At 37.7% G+C, this 22,999-nt stretch overlaps 1 protein-coding gene across 4 annotated transcripts in view; it reads left to right on the top strand.

Annotated features, from left to right (window-relative positions):
* The window catches only part of TGFBRAP1 (transforming growth factor beta receptor associated protein 1), a 70,017-nt gene that overhangs the window by 25,428 nt on the left and 21,590 nt on the right, over positions 1–22,999 (top strand). For all 4 annotated transcript variants that reach the window (XM_069093963.1, XM_069093964.1, XM_069093962.1 and 1 more), the window contains 6 exons: positions 1,346–1,540; positions 3,393–3,547; positions 15,755–15,837; positions 19,189–19,530; positions 21,496–21,553; positions 22,765–22,908. In XM_069093963.1, coding sequence (XP_068950064.1) covers positions 1,346–1,540; positions 3,393–3,547; positions 15,755–15,837; positions 19,189–19,530; positions 21,496–21,553; positions 22,765–22,908 — 977 coding nt within the window. The remainder of the gene's footprint in view (positions 1–1,345; positions 1,541–3,392; positions 3,548–15,754; positions 15,838–19,188; positions 19,531–21,495; positions 21,554–22,764; positions 22,909–22,999) is intronic.

Here is a 22,999-nt window from a genome sequence, read left to right as displayed (position 1 = left end):
CTCCTAGATTGCTTTTGTTTCGTTCTGCTTTCCCCACATGTCTGTTTCATTAACTCAGAATTTATTCTATATGTATTAAGCTTTTGTGTACAGGTCAAATATAGTTCCTGCTTTTGGGAAGTTTCTAGGATATCAGGCCAGGCAGAACAGATGCACGGATAATTATCATGCAAAATAGAAGGTGGTAGCTGGAAAACAAAGTGTTAAGTAAGATCTGAAATGGGTCACATGAATTACAAACTGGAGAGATCAGAGTAGTTTCCTGGAAGAGGTGGCATTTGAGTTGGACTTTAAAAGATAGATCAGAATTAAATGACAGAGGAGGGAGGATGTGTCAGGTATAAGAAATTACCAGAGCCAAAGGCATCCAGGTTGGAAAGTCCAAGGAAGGTTCAGGGCACACAGTTCTCTTTGATTGGGTCCTAAAGTATAACTCGGGGAGTTAATGAAGTAGCATCTGAAAAAATAGAGTAGCAACAGATTGTAGAAGGCCTTGTATGGACATCTGTTCTCAGGAGACAAAGGATGAGTGAAGCAACATAGATACCTGACCAGCTCTGTGCAGAAGGAAGCCAGTTTGGGGCTTTAATGTGAAGAGTGATGTGGAGTGCAGAAGAGAAGGGACGAATCAAAGACTAGTTAAGATACTGTTGCAGAAGACCAGGAGGGTAGTAATGAAGGTCTGTATTAGAGTAGTGGCAATGGCTATAGAAAGGAAGCAGTGGATGGGAGAGAGACCAGAGAAGTGGGACTGACACAAAGTGGTCATCCAGTCAATTAGGGCAAGGGAAGACTAATAATGTACAATATGAAACATCGGGTGAACTGGGGCACCACTGACAAATCAGAAGGAGGAGCAGGTTTCAAGAGAATGATCATCTCAGTTTTGGACAATGTGTGATAAGGAAATTAGTTATAGCTTGTACACAATGCTGAAAAAGAAGAGTTGAGAGAGAATAATATGTAGAGTTAAGAAAACCTAAAGCCTTAGGAGCAAACTATATGCATAGTTAAAAAAGTATTTGGGACAAATCAAGCTTTAACATTTGAAAGAATAAATCTACTTAAATTGGATAAAAACACCTTCCCTGCTTTTAGTCACAAGCACTCCTTCTCAGAAGTGAATCTAGAATGTAGATCTTGAGGAAAAGGTATACATAATCCCTTCACAAAATTAAGCTTTATAATTCCTTGGACTGTTCACCTTCCCTCCTTTCTTTCAGTCTAGCCTACTTCCCAAAAACTGAACAATAAATGTATTGTGTAGTCAAACACATCTGTATAAAAACAGCACTAAAAGTATTGATCTTTGTACCAGTTAATTTTATCTCTTTTTTTTTTATAGGCATGTTTGCCACAGTAGATGGGATATCCCAGCGCGCCCCTGTGCATTGGTCAGAGAATGTGATTGGTGCAGCCATTTGCTTTCCATATGTAATAGCTCTAGATGATGAATTCATTACAGTGCATAGCATGTTGGATCAACAGCAAAAACAGACACTGCCTTTTAAGGAAGGGCACATTTTACAGGATTTTGAAGGTATTAACAAATAATTAGCAACTACTATTAAAAAAAATCTAATATTTTTGAATGGTGTCATAAATTATCTTTCATTTAGCAATGCAAGCTTTACGTTTCTCTTCATATAAAAAGGGAGGTGGTGAACAGTACTCTCTTATAGACCTTTTCCAAGAGTCAACAGAGTATATTTGAAAGCTCTTGGTAGTAGCAGCTAGAACTAGATAATGATCCTGCCTGCACTGCTTACAATCTATAGGTGAAGCCTTAGATCACTCTGTGTTTCAATTTCCCCATTAGTAACATGAGAAGGATTTTGTTCACCTGCCTAATTAGTTCAGGATTTTTGAAAAAAAGATAGCAGTGTAAAGATTTTATAGCTTTTCAGAGAGAAGGATATGTATAAAATGCTCTGTGCAGTACTTTTGTTCTAAATGTTGTACTCTAGTTTTTTGAACAATCAACTCAGTAGAACATGTTCTGACTCTCCAAAGGTCCTTTTTGTTTCTTTTTTAATTTAAAAAAGAATCGATTTCTAAGTGATGGACCATTGTAGTTTTACCAATAGCACTCTTTAATTGAGTGATAAGAGCCCTTGTTCTAGATCATGTATTTACTCTAAATTTAGAGGCAACTTCTGGTTAAAAAGGGGGGAGGGGAAGAACAGCATTTTAAAGTTCAGTGTCTCAGGATTATATCCTCCCCTAAAGTCTTGAATATGATGCCTCCTTATGTTATGGTTAACCTTTGGTAGTGGAATACTGTGTCACAGGAGCACAAGCTTTGGCAGGTCCTGCCTAGCTGACTCTTAGACTCAGCACTAAAAGGTTTGTCGCCAGATAAACGACTTGGTATTTTTGAGGGCGACAATTTATGAAACTCTGAACTAAAGCATGGAGGAGTTTTGCCTCTATTAATGAAATCATAGATCTTTTGAAATATTGAATTTGAAATATGAATACATAGCAAACAATGTATTCAGCTTCATGGGAGGTGGAAGTTGGGGAGAGGGTGGAGGAGTAGTGTTATTAATGTCATTGAGATGTTGGGAAAAATTATAATAAATTTTTTTGTGCAAGGCATCGTGCTAGGTGCTTTTGAGGATACAAATAAATGTAACACAAGGGCTTAGGATCTAGATGGACAGAGAAATATGTGTATGTGTATGGATGTGTGTGTGTGTGTGTGTGTGTATACACGTACTCCTGAAAAGAGAATTAGCTTGTAGGAGTTGTACATGGCCAAGTAATGGCATGCTGTACTAGAAAGAACAGAGAGAGTTTGACCTGAAGTCAGAGAACTGACATAGAATCCTGCCTCTGATGCTGTGACAATAAGCAACTCAACCTTTCTGAAACAATTTCTCCCACTTGTGTAAAATATGGATCATAAAACTTGTACCTATGGCTATTGAAACCTGGATGAGATCATGTACGTAAACTGCTTTGCAAAAGTTAATGACATAATGTGAGGTATTATTGTCTTGGTAAATGGTACAGGCAGTACATAAACAGTATAATGGTCCTGGGTAGGGAAAATCATATTGGACTAAGTTAATCACTCATTAATTATGGTAAGATTATCAAAGTTTAATTGAACTAAAAGCAGAATGGAGTGTTTTTAGGTGTTTTAAAATTACAGATTTATATTAGACAAATCATATCCCTGAATGAAGAGGGCAGGATCATCATGTCTTTCTCTCTCTCTCTCCTGGATTTAACTCAGTGCTTTGCACAAGGTATAAGTTTAGTAAGTATTTGGATTGAATTAAAAGTTGTTGGAAATGCACCATTTATCAAAAACCTGATTTGTAAAAAATTATGTAAAATATGATGTTTACGTTCTTATACAACAACCTTATATTTCTGCACAGGAAGAGTGATCGTAGCCACCAGTAAAGGAGTATATATCTTGGTTCCATTACCCCTTGAAAGACAAATTCAGGATCTCCTTGCAAGTCGGAGAGTGGAAGAAGCTTTAGTTTTAGCAAAAGGAGCACGAAGGAACATTCCGAAAGAAAAATTCCAGGTCTGTAGTTTCAGATTGTGTAAGAACTTAACCTCCCAACAATAATGAGACCTAGTTCAAAAACATGCCAGTCATTCTTATTCATGGAACCCACAGAGATGAATCAAGGGCACAATTCATACTTGACAGTTAGAATTTGTGATCATTGGAACCAAGCTGGGCCGAAGTTTACCTTTGCAGTCTACAGGAAAAAAAGTTTACTAAGCAAATAAATAAGTTAAATGGGCTGAGTTATTTTTGAAGGGCAAGTAGAATCTTCAGTCCATTTAAGAAAACAGATGTTTTAAAGCCTTAAGGACACACCTGAATATGATAACTAATATGTTAATTATGAATTTTTTTTCTCCCTTTGTTTAAATTAGACCCTAAAAACTCCTATCTTGCTAGTACTTTGTTAGCTTAGTACAAATTATTCTCTATGTTTGACAGTAGCAAGACTACATGCAGAGATATATATACATAGGTAAATATTATATTACATTAATATGTGAATAGATTTATACATGTACATATATACACACATATATATATGTATATATATATATAAAACTTTGGTGGGACAGTACAGGAGCAGTGTTATTAATGCCATTGATAATGGTGGGGAAAATTATGAAATTCATCAGTAAATATTAATTTTGTGCAAGGCATCATGCCAGGTACTTTTGAGCATACAAAGAAATAGGACTTAGGCTCTAGATGGAGAGAGAAAATATATACATGCCTGAAAAGAAATCTAGCATGTAGGAGTTGTACCTGACCAAGTAGTGGCATGCTATATATGTGTGTGTGTATGTGTGTTTATATATATTATTATATGATGTATATAAAATATAATCACATATATTATATATACTTAAGATTTTCTACTATTAATAGTAATGGGCATAATAACTAAGGGATTATTGATGTGGCATTGGGGAGAAATAAGGCACATATGTATTCTGGTATATACCAGAGAGTTTAGAGAATTAAAGGGAAGGAAAAATGAGAGAAGAGAAAAATAAGGAAAAGAAATTGTTTGTTTTTCTTAGATTGGAAAAAATCTACTTTTCTGATTTTCATTCTAAGATGGGAAAGTAGAAGAAAAAGAATTACTTTCTGTTTTAAAGTGATGATTTTTCTAGATTAGTTTTATATTTAAAGCACTGGAATCTAAGCTGTTTTGAACAAGACTCATGTTAAAATTGTTCAAGAGCCTCTTTGCACAAACTTTAAGTGTGTAACATTTTTTCAAGGCTACAATTAGTTTTTCTTCATGGATTTAGAGATAGAGCTGTAATGAGAGTGGGGAAGATTGGACTTTTCCCCATGGCGCCTAAATTTTAAGTTCCTAAATAATCCCATAGACATTGAGAAATGCCTTGGGGTGGGGGTAGGAGGGTGCCAGCAGTAGGAGAAAGCTACATGTGTCTAACAGTGTACCTTTCTGCTGTTATCCCCCAGCCCACCCTAGTACTTATGGTCGGGGTAAAACTGTTCATTCAGCATGCGCCCCTGTACGTGTTTAAAGGTAAGATACCCTCCTAGCACCTTCAACAGCTGGTAGAGGGTTCTGGAATTTTGCCACCACCCTCTTAATGAAGAAGGGAAGATGATTGACCAGGATCATGCCTGCCTGAAAACAGGAATAATAGTGATCTAGGGGAGATTCAAGTAGTTGGACAAGGGTATCCATTCAAACACCCCTTCAGTGCCACTTACCTTGGTGTCCAGATGACTGTCCCTCAGAACCCACAGGTTCAAACAAACAGCCCTTTTCCTAAAATCTTATGTAAAAACTCTCAGAAGATGGAGGTAGTTAAAAAGTACTTTAGGAAGATAAAAAACTCCTGGTAAGAAGGTTGCATGGGATTTCATGAGGTCCAGATCCTAAAAGCAACTTTTATACTCCTCTGGCTCAGAGTTGCCCAGAGCTTGGTTCTAGATCGGTCTACTTGGCATCAAAGTTAATCCAAACTTACCCCTGGTCTATAACTTTCTTACTTGTAGCAGTTTTGGCTAGCATTGTGGTAGTGTGGAAATTAACTCATCTGTCCCCTACAACACTAGGGCTTCTGAACCAACCATATATTTCCTGATTAAACCTAGTTAGCAAAGATAATTAGTTAAAATAGTAAGCTATTATTTATAGCTCTTTTCTATTTCATAACAAGACTCCTAGTAAAAACTGTCTGTATTCATTGCCTCCACTTTTTCACCTCCCACTAATCCTTTGCAGTGTGGCTTCAAAAATCACACGATTGTAGTATATTCTCCAAGATGACCACTGATCTGTTAATTACTAAGTCCAATAAACTTCTCTCAGTCCTCAGCCTTTTCTGAACTTCCTTTTCAGTTTTTGATACTGTTTACCACCCATTTTTCTGGATGTTCTCTCCACCTCAACTTTTGGGATACTACTTTGTCCTGTTTCTTCCTTTACCTGACTGCCCATTCCTTCTCGGTCTTCATTGCAGGGTCATCATTCACAATTCTCTCTCTAAGAATAAATATAACCAATGGTCCATCTGTCCTGGACCCCCATCTTTTCTCTCTCTGTACCCTATCACTTGATAATCTGCTCCCATTAGTTCAATTATTATCTCTGCAGATGACTTCCAGATCAATATATCCAGCCATACTTTCTCTCCTGTGTTCCCATTTACTGCCTCCCTCTGTCATCTCCACCTCAGTATCCTATAACATCTCAGATTCAGCATGATCAAAATTTGAGCTCCTTATCTTCCAGCCTAAACTTGCCCCTCTAACAAACGTCCATCTTTCTTTTGAGTACACCTCTGGTAACTTAGATCCACGAGCTCAGCATCATCCTCCACTTTTCCCTTTTTCCTTATCCTTCATATATAGTCAGTTGCTGTGTCTTGTTGATTCTGCCTTCAACATTTCTTACATCCTTCCCACTCACTCCAGTCCACCCTGTTTGAGGTTCTTATCACTTCTTGCCTATACTATTATGAAAGCTTCCTCATTGGACTCTCTTCTTCCAGCTTCTCCCCTCTCAAACCCATCTTCCACAAAGCTGCCAAGATAATATTCCTAACTATGTCTTGCCTTTAATTCTTCCTCCTGAGAAGCTTCAGTGACTTCTGTTGTCTGTACAATAAAATACAAACTCCTTAGCATAGCCCTTCAAGGCTTTCATTATCACAGTCTGGTTTACATTTAATAGTGCATTTTACTTGTCTTCATATACTTTTTACATGCCCTAAACTAGTCTATTAATCTTCTCTGAACTTGGCATTCCAGCTGTTTCCTATGCCTGGGATGCACTGCCCTCTTACTTCTGCCCCTTATAATCTTTAGTTTCCTTTAAGGCTCAACTTATATTTCACCTTCTACAGGAAGCCTTTCTTGATTCCTCTAGTTTTTAGTGTTGTTTCCCTCATAAAATAATTAGATACTTATGTGTCTCCCTGTAGTAGAATTCGAGCTCCTTGAGGGAAGAGGTGATTTGTTTTATATTTTTATCCCCAGAGGGTAGCCCAATTCCTGGCACACATTGTGTGTCTGATAAGTGTTTGCTGCATTGTACTGGAAGATATTAGATCCCTGGGGGTTGAAGCTCTCCCCAAATCTTTGTGCCAGTGGCTTGAGGTTTCTCTCCACACTCTACCCCATTAAAAAAACATGATTATTGTGGCTTAAGTGCAAAAATTCCTAGTTAATAGCTCTGATTGAAGACTTTCAATAACACTAGTGGTTTGATCTGATAACCTTAAACTATTACACTTTTTTTAATGTGATATCCAGGTTGAACTTAAATCTGTGAACGGAACAGTAAAAGATTAGGTTAGGTAGAAATAGAAGGCTTGCTAGGATCAATTCAATTCATCTAACATTTATTGAAGTGTCTACTTTCCCAGAGCATAAGGATGATGAGGTGATACCAAATGTAGCTGGGAGACAGCCCATTCCTGCACGGAATTTACTGAGGAGGGATAAAATACAAACACAAAGTGTGTGTAAATATATGAAGCACACACACACACACACACACACACACACACACACACACACAGAAAATAGCAACAGATTAGAAGATAAAATTCCCTTAGTCATTTGTGCATTTCTTTGGGATCTCTGGGTTCTACAACATTACTTGATTTTTGAAATGCTTGTAACAGTATTTAAATACTTCAAAGGAGGATGAATGTTAATGCTAATGTGTTGTTAGGAATATGGACACACTGATGAGGTATACCCTCAGGGGAGGTAAATATGTTACTTTACTCATAAAGTGGCAATTTGTGACTCTTAAATAAGTGTATCTAAGGCAAATCTTCGGTGGGGAAAAGCTGATGAGAAAGAAAGGAAAACAGGCAGTAGTAGACACCAGTATATCAGCCTTCTTGACCCCTTCCTGTTTTCTCTGGCCTACCTTTTCCTCTTCTTGCTTTTCTTGACATTAAGGAAAGAGGAAGTTCTTATTCATAGTTTCAGAGCTTGAAAGGACCTTTCAAGATTTGGTCCTTCCCCCCCATTTGATAGATGAGGCACAGAGAGATGATTTGTCACAAAATGGTGCTACTAAGTATTCTCAAGGTTCATAAAAGTTTTTCCTAAGATTTGCCTGAGATACACTGTTATTTAAGAATCACAAATTGCCACTTTATAAGTAAAGTAGCATTTACCTGCAGAAATAAGGATGATACAGCAAGGAATTGGAACATGAAAGTCTAGACTCAGAGTAATTAATTGAAGTTTAGAGGGTTGCTTAGAGCTCCTCAAGAAACCGAAACAGAAGGACAGACACAAGATGTTGGGGGAAAGGAGCAGTGTCTATTCCCCATTAAGCATAACACAACATTAAACAATAAAATATCATATCAAGTTTCAGGAGTCAGAGGGCTTGAATTAAAAAACCCATTCTGTCACTTAGTGTAAACTGTGGTTAATCCTTTCATCTCTCTGGGTCTTAAAGTGAGTGCTTTGTACTAGATGACTCAAAGGTCCCTTCCAGATCTAAATCTATGAGCCTATGATTTTCATTTTGACTCTTGAAATGTTTTTGTTTCAGTGTCCATTTTGTTCTGAAGGAATTTGACTAGGACTTTCTCTTTTTCTCCTTTTAAAAATTGATCATTCTTTTTGTTCAGTGAGCTCTATATATGTGTATATGTATATTATAAGGAGAAACAATTTTGTGTAATAACTCAGCAGGAGAAGGCTTTTTAAATTTTTTGTTTGTTTTTTTTGGAGGGCAGTTGGGGTTAAGAGACTTGCCCAAGGTCACACGGCTAGTTTTTGTGAAGTGTCTGAGGCCGGATTTGAACTCAGGTCCTCCTGACTCTAGGGCCGGTGCTCTATTCACTGTGCCACCTAGCCATCCAAGAGAAGGCTTTTTTTAAATAAAGGAAGAAAAACTTTTCTGATACAGAAAGTAAGTTGAAAGGTCATGGGACTCAGAGCCAGAAAGAACTTTAGAGATCATCTTGCCTAATCTTTTCATTTTAGGAAATAAGACAAAACTACCCCATCCTCTCGTCCCCCCAATGGAACTTCATAAGGTCACATAGCAGAGCAGGGGGTCATAGGATCAGAGACCCCAGAGGTTACCTTGTCACTAGATCATAGCTCTAGACCAAAAGGGATCTCAAAGGCCATCTAGACCAAATGAGGAAACTGAGGCCCAACAAGGTGAAGCGATTTGCCCATGGTCACCCAGATAGTAAGTGCTACAGGTACAGTTTGATTCAAAATCCAGTGTTCTTTATATGATGCCAAATCATTTCAAAACAGAACATTCATACACCGACTCAGAATTAGAAAGGACCTCAGGGACCGCCTAGTCCAATTCAAACCTGAACAAGAATTTCTTGATAATGCATCTTACTGGTGATCTTTCTTGCAGCACAAACAGGAGACACCTTGAGGCAGCCCTTTCCAATTTTGGATCACTCTAATTATTTGGAATTTTTTTCTCACATTAGTCCTTGCAATAATGCCAGTTAATATTTAGACTCTTGGCCACATCTGACTTTCAACAATTTATTTTTTAAAATAACATGATACAATAGAAACAGCAGTAGCTCTGGAGTCAGAGGATATAGATTCCAATTTTACTTTTGGTCCTTATGACGCAACCTGTGTGACCTCAAGTCTACTAAATAAACCTTCCTGGGACACAGTTTGCTCTTTTAAAATGAGGTGGTTGGAGTAAATGTCCTCTTTTGAAATTTTTTGTACTAGATTGATCCTACAATTTTTTGTACAAAATAGAAAAGAATATTTTAATCAAAAAATGAACCTCATTTGGCCTGTTGGGATGGGGGCTCTATCTACCCAAAAACTGTTGCAGGGTTTCATAATGTGTTGTGGTAGAACCATCTCAAAGAATTCAGAATCTAATCCAAGTATAGTAGGCATTTGTTGAGATTGACACCTCTCATGAAGTGGGCTAAGTTCCAAGAGAAATCTGCAACTTCAGAGAAAGCAAGATGGATTTTTATAGGGTAAAGATGCAATTATGTAACAGAAATAATGAATATTAAAAAGGCAGGAGGGGTTTGCTAAGGGATTAGGTAATGGAGGAGGGGTCCCATCTATGGTCTGGTGGTTAAACATTCTGGTCATGCTGCCCAGTTGGCTAGCTATTGTAATCCTGTCTGGTCAAGATGGATAGTTAGGTATTGTGGTCCTATCTTGGGCTAAATGGATGATGTGATTGTGGTTGAATACAAGAACATACCTGTTTTTGTGGGAATGGGTCTGGGGGCAGTGCCTAGGTAGAGGAAGTAGCTGGGTTCCCATCACATGGACATACCTCCTGTTTCTGTGGGAACACAGAAAAGTGTTCAGGGATACACCTGTTATTCTAGTGAGCAGTGAGGCATATATGAAGAAGTTAGGATATTGGCAGGGATGGGGGTCAGGTCTAGGTAGGTACAGTGGCCCTGCTCTTCAGTAGGACTGGGACTATAGTGAAGTTAGAATATTGGGGCTGGGGGCAGCTTTATTAGGATCATATCAAATATAGCATCTGTGTAAATATCTGTTTCCTTACTTTAATATTAATGTTGGTGGCATAGTTCTGTTATACTTCTCATCTCCACCATTTAATGTTTATATATGGGGTGATAGAAATGGCCACAAGTTTTGGTATCTCTTCCCCCCCCCCCAACTCCTTTTAGCAACTGCGATTGCATCTAGATCAGGGATTCTAGAATTTTTTTTTAAAAAATTAATAGCTGCATGTTTTTTTAAGCAATTGGGGTTAAGTAACCTTGCTCAAGGTTACACAGCTAGTTATTTCTGGGTGTGGTGCTAAGTATCAGAGTCTGGATTCGATTCCAGGTTATCCCGACACTGGAGCCGGTGCTCTTACTCGCTGAGCCACCTGGCCGCCCCTTAGCAATTGGGGTTAAGTAACTTGCTCAAGGTTACATGGCCAGGTGTTTCTGGGTGAGTGCTAAGTATCAGAGCCCGGATTCGATCCCAGGTCATCCCAACTCTGGGGCTGGTGCTCTTACTCGCTGTGCTACCTGGCTGCCCCTAATAGCTGCATTTTTATATAATTGGTTTACTTTGTAATCATTTATTTAATACATTTCTAAATATCAGTCTGAGGTGTCCATAAGCTTCCTCAGCCTGCCAAAGGGATCTGTGATACATAAAAGGTCCCCAACTCCTGGTCTAGACCCTGATTGCCCACCTCCCACCTCAAACATAATATGCATATCAGTCTAGGCATACCTAGAAGATATTGTGGTTTGGTTCTAGGCTACTGCAATAAAGCAAGTATCACAATAAAGAGTCACATGAAGTCTTTGGTTCTCTAGTGCATATAAAAGTTATGTTTATAGTAGACTGCAGTCTGTTAAGTGCGTAACAGTATTATGTCTTTAAAAATGCACATACCCTAAATTTAAAAAATACTTTATTACTAAAAAGTATGCTAACCAACATCTGAGCCTTCAGTGAGTCATAATCTTTTTTGCTGATGGAGAATCTTGTCTCAATGTTGATGGTAGCTGACTGATCAGGGTGATGGTTGCTAAAGGTTGGGTTGGCTATGGCAATTTCTTAAAGTAGGACAGTGATAAAGTTGGCTACGACAGTTGACTCTTCTTTTCATAGGAATACTTAGAGGCCATTGTAAGGTTATTAATTGGCCTAATTTCAATATTGTATCTCAGGGAATAGGAAGGCTAGAGAGAGGGAAGAGAGACAGGGACAGCAGGTCAGTGGAACAGTCAGAACACACGCAACATTTGCCAATTAAATTCACCCCCCCAAAAAAACCCCAATTATAATAGTAACATCAAAAATCACTGATCACCATAACAGATAAATAAGAATGAAAAACTTTGAAATATTTTGAGAATTACCAAATTCGTGACAAGGAGACATGATTGTGAGCATGTGCTATTAGAAAGAATTGCAGCAATTGACTTGACTTACTCACCACAAACCTTCATTTTGTTAAAAACCAAACCTGTTATTATCTGCAGTACCCAACCCCCTAGCTGTGCCCTGGGCTGGCCTTTTCAGTTGGTTTTTCTCTCTAAACCTTCCCTTTTAAAAATGCAAATACATTTGGAAAGGATCAGACCTCCAGCCTTTATCTTCTAACACTTTAGCTATCAGTTAACACCTTAACTGGAATTAAATGATTTGCCACTCTGAGCCAGCCAATGGCTAATTGGGGGACAAGAGACTCCAAACAAATTTTGTCTGAAGAACTTCTGTTTAACATTAAATATATTGCCCTAGCCACTGACTGCATTTTCATTGTAGCATAACTGGCGCACTGTAATTGCCTTCTGACCATCCTTTTACTTGAAAATTCATGTCTTTATAATAAGATTTGATGTACTAGGCTCAATTATTGCATCTTCAAGAAAGTTTTTCTTATTTGCAATTATGTTACCTTGATTTTATTTAGTCTAGAGATGGCAATTTTTATGTTCCCGTGGGCAGCTTAACCAATTGTCACTTAAAATGATTATCCTACCCTTTTGCTAGAATATTAACTTTTATTTATAAGCTTAGCCCATGAGTAATTTTTAAAACTTTCCCTACATAACTTTTATAGCCAAATTTATCTAATTACAGAAGATGAAATGTGAGCTCTTTAAGGGCAAGGTCTGTTTAGATTTGTGGTTTATATACCCATTCTATCAAAATACTTTCCACATTGGCACTGAATGTTTCTTAAATTGAATATATCAAAAAGGAATAATCAGTGAACATGTGTAAAGTTCCCAAAAGAGGTATGGAAATATGACAAGCACAAGTAATGGTTTTAGCTTTGACAAGAAGAACCACTTCCCCTTCTGAGCTTTTGCCAAAAGAGGGAAGGGGAGGAAACTCAGGGTGGCCTTTTGTTTTCTAATTTCTGTTTATATCCAATGCCTCAGAAACCTATTGATTATGTAAAGTGACAACTACCCTTGTTTTCTTATCCTTTGCTGCCATCGTGTGGTTGTTGGCTGAGGCCAACCTTCTAAAGCTATACTGTTCTTAATGTCTAGTTGAAAGAGTGCTTTTAAAATTTTCTTTCTTGATTTATTCTGACACTTTGGCTGGAAAAGGATGTCTTTTCTCTGAAAATGAAGTAGAATCAAGCAGGAAATACTAGTCCAGTGCCCAGTATACGTACCCAAATGCAATATCCAAAAGTTTTAGTAAAGGTTAAAACTTCACTAAGAGTTTTGGGACACCCTGTCTAATACACACATATACATATATGTATATACACAGAAATGCATATATTCTCCTACATAAGGGCTTGAAAGAGTAGTGAAAGCAGTTCAGTGAACTGAGGATGTTATAAATAGATTCAGAAATCTTCAGGTTATAAATTTCTCTTTTTTACCACAAAATTTTTATTTTTTAGTATCAGATTCATATTTTTAGATTTGAAAGGAACATTAGACTATGAAATTTAGGTACCAGTCCTACCTCTTTCAAGAACATGTGGCTCATCTGGGCCTCACTTTTCTCATAAAACATATAGGACTGGGACGGCTAGGTGGCGCAGTGAGTAAAGTGCCGGCCCTGGAATCGGGAGGACCCAAGTTCGGTTCCGGCCTGAGACACTTAACACCCACACACACACACAAAAAAAAATTGCTAGCCGTGCAACCTTGTGCAAGTTACTTAACCGCTATTGCCCTCTAAAAGGCAAAAAAAAAAAAAAGAAAAAAGAAAAAAAAAGATAAAGGACTATTCTAGGTAATCTCTAATATCCCTTCAAGGGCAATCATTCAGTGATTTTTATAATTCATTATTATGAAAAAAAGATTCCAAAAGGGAGTAGTGGTAGAGTGGAAAGAACACTTAATTTTGAGTTAGAAGACCTAACTGTGTGACTTCAGGGAATTTTGGGGGCTTTATTTTTTCTTTTCTATAAAATAAGGAGGTTGACCCTCCTTCACTAAGACCCTCTCCCAAGTCTAAATTTTTGAGTCTATGAAATATTGCAACTAGTGTAAGACATAGGTTTCTGAATATGGCCAGTATAGGAATTTGTTTTGTTTCCCAATATTTGTAAGGGTTTTGTTTTTCTTTTTTACCTTGTGTTGGAGGTTTGAGGTGGGGAGTTGGAAAAAGGGAAGTAAAAGGGAAAGAAATAATACTTAATTGAAAAAAAAATTTTTTTAAGAGTATACCTAATGTCAGAAACAAACTAATAGTATGGGTCATAGCTTCAATTTCTATTTTCCCTAGCAGTTTTTTACTTTTAATTACCTTTACCTTTACCTTTAAACTTAACTCAAGATGTTAGGCCTCTGAGGCTGTGTTCAAACCAAATGTTATAGTTGTGTTAAGATTGATCTTTAAGCTAGGGGTAGTTACTGGCTCATACCTATATCCCCTGAAGTTAAAGAGGCTGAAGTTGGTGATTTATTTGAGCTGAGGAGTTCTGAGATTTAATGGGTTAAAGCCAATAAGATATTTGCACTAAGTCTTCACCAATATGGAGAGCCCCTGGAAACAGGGGAAGGACAAGGGGATGCCCAAGAAGGAAGATAGGGGGAAGGAAGGAAAGAAAACATTAAGTATGATGACTTAATATCTCTTGATACATTTGATCATATCCTTATATAGATAATAATTGGGTTATATTTACTTCTTGCTATGAAGTACTAACTGGTTATAAATAAGAAAATAGTTGAAAATCCCTTTGTAGATGAGGGATCATTCAAATTTCCTAAGCCTCTAGACTGCGCCCATTGCAGCAGGATACATAGAAGTAGGAAGTGGTTCCTACTTTCAGAGGGCTTATAGTCCAATTAAACAAACAAGAAATATGTGAGACAGACAGACAGACAGACAGATATACACATGTATATATACACTAAATGTATATATGTGCCAAACAACTAGAGAATAATTTAAGACAGCATATACACAGGATCAAGATATTCTCTTCAAATCTATGTACATAAATAGAGTTCAGAGAATTAAGGTGATGATAACAGTGGATACAAGATAGGTACTCTGGTTCCTTTGGGCACTTGAAGGAGGTGGCTCTTGAGCTGGGCCTTGAAAAAAGTATAAAATTTGGATCTGGCATGGAGTGAGCATGGCACATTGGTGATGTGGGATGACAAGGAGACTAGCCTGCTGGGAATAGTGGGAGAGAAGTCTGGACAAACAACAGTGTAAATGCTGTTGGGGGAGGTACTTAAATAGCAAACTGAAGAGTGAAATCTTGCTTTGGGAAGCAGTAAGGAGCTATCGATAGGCTCTCAAATGAGGAAATGATGTGATAAAAGTGATCCTTTAGGAAAATTAATCTGGATAGATTAGAAGGAGGGGATTGAAATCAAAGAACTCACATGAGAAGTTATCATAATTATGATCATAACCAAAGAGTGCTAAAGCCCAAATACCGATGCCGCTTCACATTGTAGCAGTAGCCTTGGATCCTTTACTTCGATGTTGGCGGTAGAGCAGAAATTCCATCAGGCCTTACCACCTAAGAAAAAGCTTTTGAATATGATCCTAGCAACAGGCTGTGTGTCATTGGAAGACTAGCCTGTCTAAGTTTGGGGAGGCTTATCACCCAAAGGTTTGCCACTGGGATGATTTTTTTTAACTATAGGAATTTATAAGATTATCTACCAAAGTACAGAGGAATTTCTGATGTATATTGGTAGAGGAAATTTTTCACACTGATAAAATCCTGAATCTTTTGAGATACTGAAGAAGTGATGATTTGTTCTCTCTTAGAAATGCAAATCGTCTCTTTCCTTGCAGGTAATGTACAGAAGAATCCTGCAGCAGGCGGGGTTTATACAGTTTGCACAGCTTCAGTTCCTAGAAGCTAAAGAACTCTTCAGGTAAATTGGAATGTTGGTGTTAAAGCTATCATCACCTTGATCCTCCTGAAAAAAAAAAGTAGGTTATGCTCTTCAAGGTCAAAAGGTCTTTCTAGAATATAATGCTATAGGACAAATAATAACCAGTTATAAGTAGGAATTCTAGCCCCTAGGGCAAATTAATTTGAGGGGAGATCAAGATCTGAAGCCTTTACTGGAGAGGTCAGCACATGCCTGCCACTACCACTATCCCTGGGTGTATATGGCATGGATCCCCAAGCCTAGCACTTCACGACAGGCAGTCCAATCAGGAAAGGTAAGGGAGAGTGTATAGCATGACTCGTAAAGTGCCACAAGGCTCAGAACTGCCAGAGGGGACAGCACATCTTCCTGTTTTTGAGGTACAGCCTTCTCTGGCAGAGTCCCACTGACCCTGGGCTAGTTATGGCTCTGATAAAACCATTATATCTTGTACATCAAATTAAATGTCAATTATTGCTTCTGAATTAATGCTGATTGCGTGACTTACATCTCCTCACTCTCCAACTATTTGCAGCTTTAATTAGAGTGAAATTAGAGAAGCAAGCTATGTCAGTTTCTGGGAAGAGAAGGTTATTAAGGGTTTTGAGGTTGTTTAATCTGTCAAAAAAAATCAACAGGATAACCTTCATGACTTTTAGTAGTAGATGAAAGGTTCCTGGGAGGACCCTGACCACATGCTCTCTGAAGTGGAGAATGTTCTGGGTTTGGAATTGAAGGTCCTGCGTTGTAATCCTGACTCTATTACTTAATTATCCATGTGGTCATTTAACCTACCTGTGTCATAGTTTTCTCATCTCTAAAATGAATGTGAGATCCTTTCTAATTCTAAATCTATGATCCTGTGTACTTAGACTTATGTAGCACTTTATATTTAGCCAAGTTCATACATCACAATGACCCTCTGAATAAGTAATACAAGGATTGTTATAATATTATTATAATTATCCCCATTTTACAGATGAGGAAAAAGACAGAAGAGGCAGGAGTAGAGCTTGAACCTGAATCTTCCAAATTCAGAGCACTCTCTCTTAATGCTACTTTTATTCTTTCCATGGAAAATTGAACAAGAAGATGTTAGTTGGTTAAACATAAGTACTGGAACAGGCCACCGAGGCTTTTGGATCCACCAAGGAGGATTTTGGAATTGGCTTCTCTCATGACTTTATATGATCATGGGATCATAGTTTTAGAGATGAAAAGGACCTTAGGAATCAGAGTCCAGTCCCTTCTTTTTTTACAGACAAGGAAACTGAGGCACAGAAAAGTTAAGTGATTTGCCCAAGGCAATGTAGCTAGTAATTGTCAGAGGTAGAATTCAAACCCAGAGTTTTTTTGACTCCTACATCTATGCTCTCTCCATCATGTTGTCTCTCCTATCCCATTAAAAAAAATGGAAAAGACTGCTTATCTTAAGTTCTTGCCCTGATCTATTAGAGATGCACTCCGTCTTTATAATTAATCCCTCTTCAGAGGTATAAATTCTTTTCCTTGCTCCCCTCTTTTCTTTCTTTCTTCCTCCTTTTCCTCTTTTTCTTTTCTCCTAAGAAGGGGAGCTGTAATATCCTGAAGCTCCTCTTGGTTCCATGGGCATCACTTCCTCATGGCTGACACTTTTCACTTTCCCTAGTCTCTGAGCTCAGTGGGATAGCAGCAGCTTTGCCTACTTTTCACCCCACTTACAAACAGACCAAAAGGAGACCTACTACATTTTTTGAAAGTTCTAAAACACAGTTGCCTATAGAAGAAGGTTGTGATTTTCCTTCTAATACTGGTGTGTGTTATGGATACTGCTGCTACTAACAATAACTGACAGAAAGCATTGTAAAATTTGCAAAGCTTTCTACGTTTGACACTGTGAGGTAAACACTGCAATATCCTTATCTCCATTTTTCAGATAAAGAGATTGACTCAGAAATTCTGTAACTTGTGCATGTTCCCATTGCTAGTAGGTGTCAGTCAGCATTCAAACCTAGTTCTTTCTCTGAGTCCTGCACTCTCTCCATTATCTCATCAAAGGGAATCTTACTCATTCCTGCTTGAGATTCTGCACTATTGTATGGCCAAAAAGAAAGTTGCTTGTGAAATGTTGACAGGGATTAATTTCAATTCACCATTCATTAAATGTCTACATTGTTCAGTGTGTTATCCTGTAACCTGGCAATACTAAGGTGAGATAAGGAATAAATAGTTCTTATCCCAGTCTAACAAGAGATAAAACAAATATATAGTTAACCATAGTACAAGTTATAATAAAAATGTCTAGAAGTGCAAAGAAAGTAGTATGAGAAATTCAAGGAAGAAGATATGAATAGCTTCATGGGACGAAATAGCACATAAGCTCCCTGTAAAATAAGGGAGGTGTTTTGACAGGTAAGGATGGGGAAGATCACCATTCAAAGAACTGGAGTGACAGATGAAAAGGCACACAAGCAGTAAAGGCTCCCATGACTAAAGCAGTGAATGGTCAATACTCCAGTTAGTCTGGACTGCTGACATGTGAGGGGAAATTGTTTGGAGTAAGCTTGCAAAGGTATTGTAGACGGCTTTGAATGCCAAGTTAAAGAGTTTATATTTGACTTGGTTAGCAATTACAAACCAAAATATGAAGGAAAAGTCATGTTTCTTCATAATCTCACATTCCCATAATTCCCTTTATATAAAGCGTAGTTTATAATTAAGAGTGCACTCTCCTCTTGCATTTATTTGCTCTCTTTAAAAAGAAAATGGTTCCAGACAAAATATCTAGCCTTGTGAGAAATCGTTTGTGAAAATTTTAAGGATAAATCAAATGAGATAACGCGTGTAAAGAGCTTTGTAAAACCTTACAGGCCTGTATAAATGTTAGTTATTAGCTATTATAGAGGTTTTCATTTAGTTAGATTAAGGCTTGAAATAAATACCCCTTTAAAACTGCTACCTTTATCATGAACATATATTACTATCAGATGTTTTAAAGATTGCTGTGTCCTCCTGGCTTAAACAAATTGCACATCCTCACATTGATTTAGGCTTTTTTTCCCCTGGGAAACCTTTATCCTTACAAGGTTTCCCAGCTTCCTTACTCAGGAAGTATATGACTCACCATCTCTTTCTTTCCTCTTATATTAGTTTTAAGTTCTGAATATATTAGTATGTATACAGAAACAAGCCTAAATAGGTTGTGGTCTGTGCCAACTTATACTTACAAATAAGTGGATCTTTTTTCAAAAAGAATGTCCACAAGACCAGAAGTGTGTGTCTGTTTGCACACGACCTCAGTGTTGTTTTTGTGTGCCTATGTGTACTCTTTCTTTCTTTTTTGCTTCATTTAGTTTGACACTGTAATTGCAGAAGCGGCCAGCTTGATGTCCGGGAGCTGATATCTCTGTATCCCTTCCTGTTGCCTACTACTTCTTCATTCACACGGTCTCACCCCCCTCTGCATGAGTATGCAGACCTGAACCAGCTGACCCAAGGGGACCAAGAGAAGATGACCAAGTGCAAAAGATTCCTCATGAGCTACCTAAATGAGGTCCGTAGCACAGAAGTGGCAAATGGCTACAAAGAAGATATTGACACTGCTTTGCTCAAGTTGTATGCAGAAGCAGATCACGAAAGCTTGCTGGACCTTCTGGTCACAGAGAACTCCTGCCTTTTAACAGACAGTGTGGCATGGCTTGAGAAACACAAAAAGTGAGTCATTCTTTCCAAGATGGGATAGCAGTGATGCATGTACTAGCCACCCTCCATTGAGAACCGAGTCCCAAATCCTTCATTCCTGAAAGATACGGTTGGTAAGGGCTACTGTCTAGAACACTGGCTTGTAAACTGGGGTCCATGAACTTTTTTAATATATATTTTGGTAGCTGTATTTCAATCTCATTAGTTTCTTTTGCAATCCTGTGTATTTCAAAAACATTCTAAAAAGGGGTCCGTGGTCTTCTTCATCAGATTGCCAAATGGGTTCATGTCACATACACAAAAATAATTAAAAACCCCTGGTCTAGAAGTTAAGCCTGGATGGCGTAATCATAAAATTGGAGATTTCCCAGGGATATATGTTAAACGAATGATTCTTCTAAGCCAGGATGGTGGCAGAAATATGCATAATCATTCAAAACCTAGGTCAGATTCTATTATTCTATTATATATATTTTCAGGTTCAACTCTAATATCAAAGGATCTTTGAGCGATACAATCAATATTGTCAGTCTGATAAAGTTAGTTAACATCAGTCACCATTAAACAGTTTTTTCCCCAAGTAAAGTAATTCTTATGTTTCTCTTTTACTTTGGGAGGGCTTTATGCTTAAATCTATAAATTTATACAGATGAAAGAAGCTACATTGGCATTTTATTAAAAACTAATGATGTCCTGCAAGGAATGATAACTAAGCTTAGTGCTGGCAGGGGAAAGGAAAAGCTTCTAAAACTCTTAATACAAGTCCAGTTCTTATTGATTGAGTGTTTCAACCTTAGAAGAAGTTACCTTCTTTCTGTAAGAACTACTGAATAATAACAGAATTAAGGTAGTACTATTTAGTCTTCCATTTTTCCTTGAACCAGTTTAGCACATTCTGCTATATAGAGTGGGCACTTATGTAGAGCATCAGAATTTTTAGTGTCTTACTTATTAATGAAATGCTCCCATTCAAGTAGATCTTAAAGTATTATTGATAGCATAATTCTGTTAAGAAAGTACACGTTAGTGCTTTATGGAACCAGGAACCCAGAACACTGCTGAAAGATGCCCAGGGAGTTTCTCCTTTCAGGGAAAGAGCCAGACATTTCCTTTGTATATCATGGCTTCCTCAGGAGTGACACAAGTTTGGGTCCTTTCCCTGCCCGTTAATATTGAATGCTTGAATAAGCGACTGTACCTAACTCTCTTCAATAGGATGCCTAGCACATTTCTGGGTTCCATGCTTATCACTAATATTTTAAAGAAATGCTTGAAGCCTCAGATCAGAATGACAGACATTATAATGACATTCAAACATATGTCATTGCACACAGTAAGCATTTAATAAATGCTTTATCCATCTAGTATAGGCCTATGTAATCTTTTAATGAGGAACCTTAGGTTTTCATTACATTAGGCTTCCATTCTAAAGCCACACAGCTGGCAGAACTGGAACTGGAACCCAAGTTTCTAACCCCTTTTGTCCAGGGTCACCAAGCCAGGATGTGTCCAAGATGGGACTTAAACTCAGGTCTCCCTGGCTTTTCTATCCACTATGCTACATTGCGTCTTGTGTCATAGCCAGTTACAGCTAGCAGTTGTAGAGAAGAGAGACTATTTATGAAGTGGTGGGTAATATATACATGTATTTTAAAAATTATTTGGAACACTGAACTTCAGCAGTAACAGTAACACATTTTATGCTAAAAGAGATTTTGTATTTAAAATAAAAATTTCATCAGGGTTACTTAAGTTTTCATTTTTTTGGTACCTCAGATTTGAACTATGTGATATTGATCCTCCTTACCTTTTCTCATTGGCCATCCTGGGCTATATATGCATTTCCCATAGAAAACCAAAGCATGTCCATCCACATAAGCTGTGTGTGCATGCGCACACACACACACACACACTTCAGTGCTCCGTGAACAATATGGTGGAGGCCATACACTGACCACTTTTATTTTTTTCTTTCAGATATTTTGCACTTGGACTCCTTTATCATTATAATGGCCAGGATGCCACTGCAGTGCAGGTTTGTTTGACCTCTCTAGAGCAGGAGTGTCCTTACTACTTTACTCACATATATTTTTTAAATTGCACCAGGTTGAGGGGTCTAAACACTGATTGGTCATCTTAGCTTAAGTTACAGCACATTTCTAGGACCAAAAAAGATGCTGTTTTTGGTTTTGTGATTTTAAAAAGGCCCAAGAGGCATAATTTCTGGGTAATTTAATGATTTGCTCATTTGACTGAATCTTAGACCAAAGAAATTCATGGCAGGTTCAAGGCTTATATGCCCTTTTGGAAGAGGAGTGTTCCTAAAGGTGGCAATCAACTCTTATTGGTTAACAATTAATGAGAAGTGGACTTTACAAAGAGAAATGAGCTTATTCCAGGGAGGGCCTAAGAGTGACATCATGTCAGTCTTGGAGGGACTATCTATGTGTACTCAGACCACCCCTAGCCTTGGGCAATTTAGACAGAAGGATCTATCTCCACCCAAGTTTGACTGAATGAAATTCACCTTAGACTAGAGATTCCTTGTAAGGTCAGGTTGAGAAGTTTAGCTCAACCTTCTGAGACTGTCTTGAAATGAGGAGAATAGGAAAAAGAGGAAATCTGAATCTCCTCAAATCATTAGTTATTAGTAATCATTTTTTCTCATCTTTTTGGTAGGAAGACCATTCCCAAGGAAATGTTACCAAAAGCTTTCTTCTTATCCTTACACATCTTCACAGATTTCATGGTAATTGAGCTAATGAACATTGAAATAGAAAACAAAACTATTCCACAATTTGGTATGTGGTAGCATTGCCTTAGCAAAAAGTGGTGAAGGCAGTGATTGTCACTTAGATCACATACTTCTAGACAGTCCAGTCATAACTGTGAGTTCTCTGGAAATGACCTTATATTAATTTTTTGAGGGGAGCCCTCAGCCCCTTGGTTTTTTTTGCTGTTGTTTTCACAAACTACATACACAATGCTATTTAAGATAAAAAGAATAAGTAATCCCTTCTTCCTGTTGAGAAGTGGTAGACTCAGGGCACAGAATATGGCATACACTGCTATGTTTTATTTCATTGTACTTCTTTGTTACATTGAATGGTTTTTATTGAGGAGTGCAGTGAAGTCACAAAAATCAGTAAAATTCAAAGAAAAATAAAAAACAAAGTGCCTCGATTTTATTTAAGCTGATTCTGGGAGATATATAACTAATTAACCTATTTATTTTCCTTTTTTCAGTTATGGGTGAACATTGTGAATGGAGAAATCCACGACTCTACTCGTTCAGACCTTTATGAATATATTGTTGATTTCCTAACCTACTGCTTAGATCAAGAACTAGTGTGGAAATATGCTGAGTGGGTATTGCAGAAAAGTGAGGAGGTTCGTGCTTCATAGATGTCGTCTTTCTTTAGTTGAGGGAAAAAAATGTTATTTTTAGAGAAAAAAAATATTGAGCTACTTCTTGACTTGT

This window comes from Petaurus breviceps, unplaced genomic scaffold, assembly GCF_028583685.1.
Source record: "Petaurus breviceps papuanus isolate PSGF00001 unplaced genomic scaffold, PetGlider_PUasm1.0 214, whole genome shotgun sequence".
Classification (NCBI taxonomy): domain Eukaryota; kingdom Metazoa; phylum Chordata; class Mammalia; order Diprotodontia; family Petauridae; genus Petaurus; species Petaurus breviceps.
The sequence above is the reverse complement of the archived record's forward strand: the minus strand, read 5'-3'. Positions and strand labels throughout refer to the sequence as shown.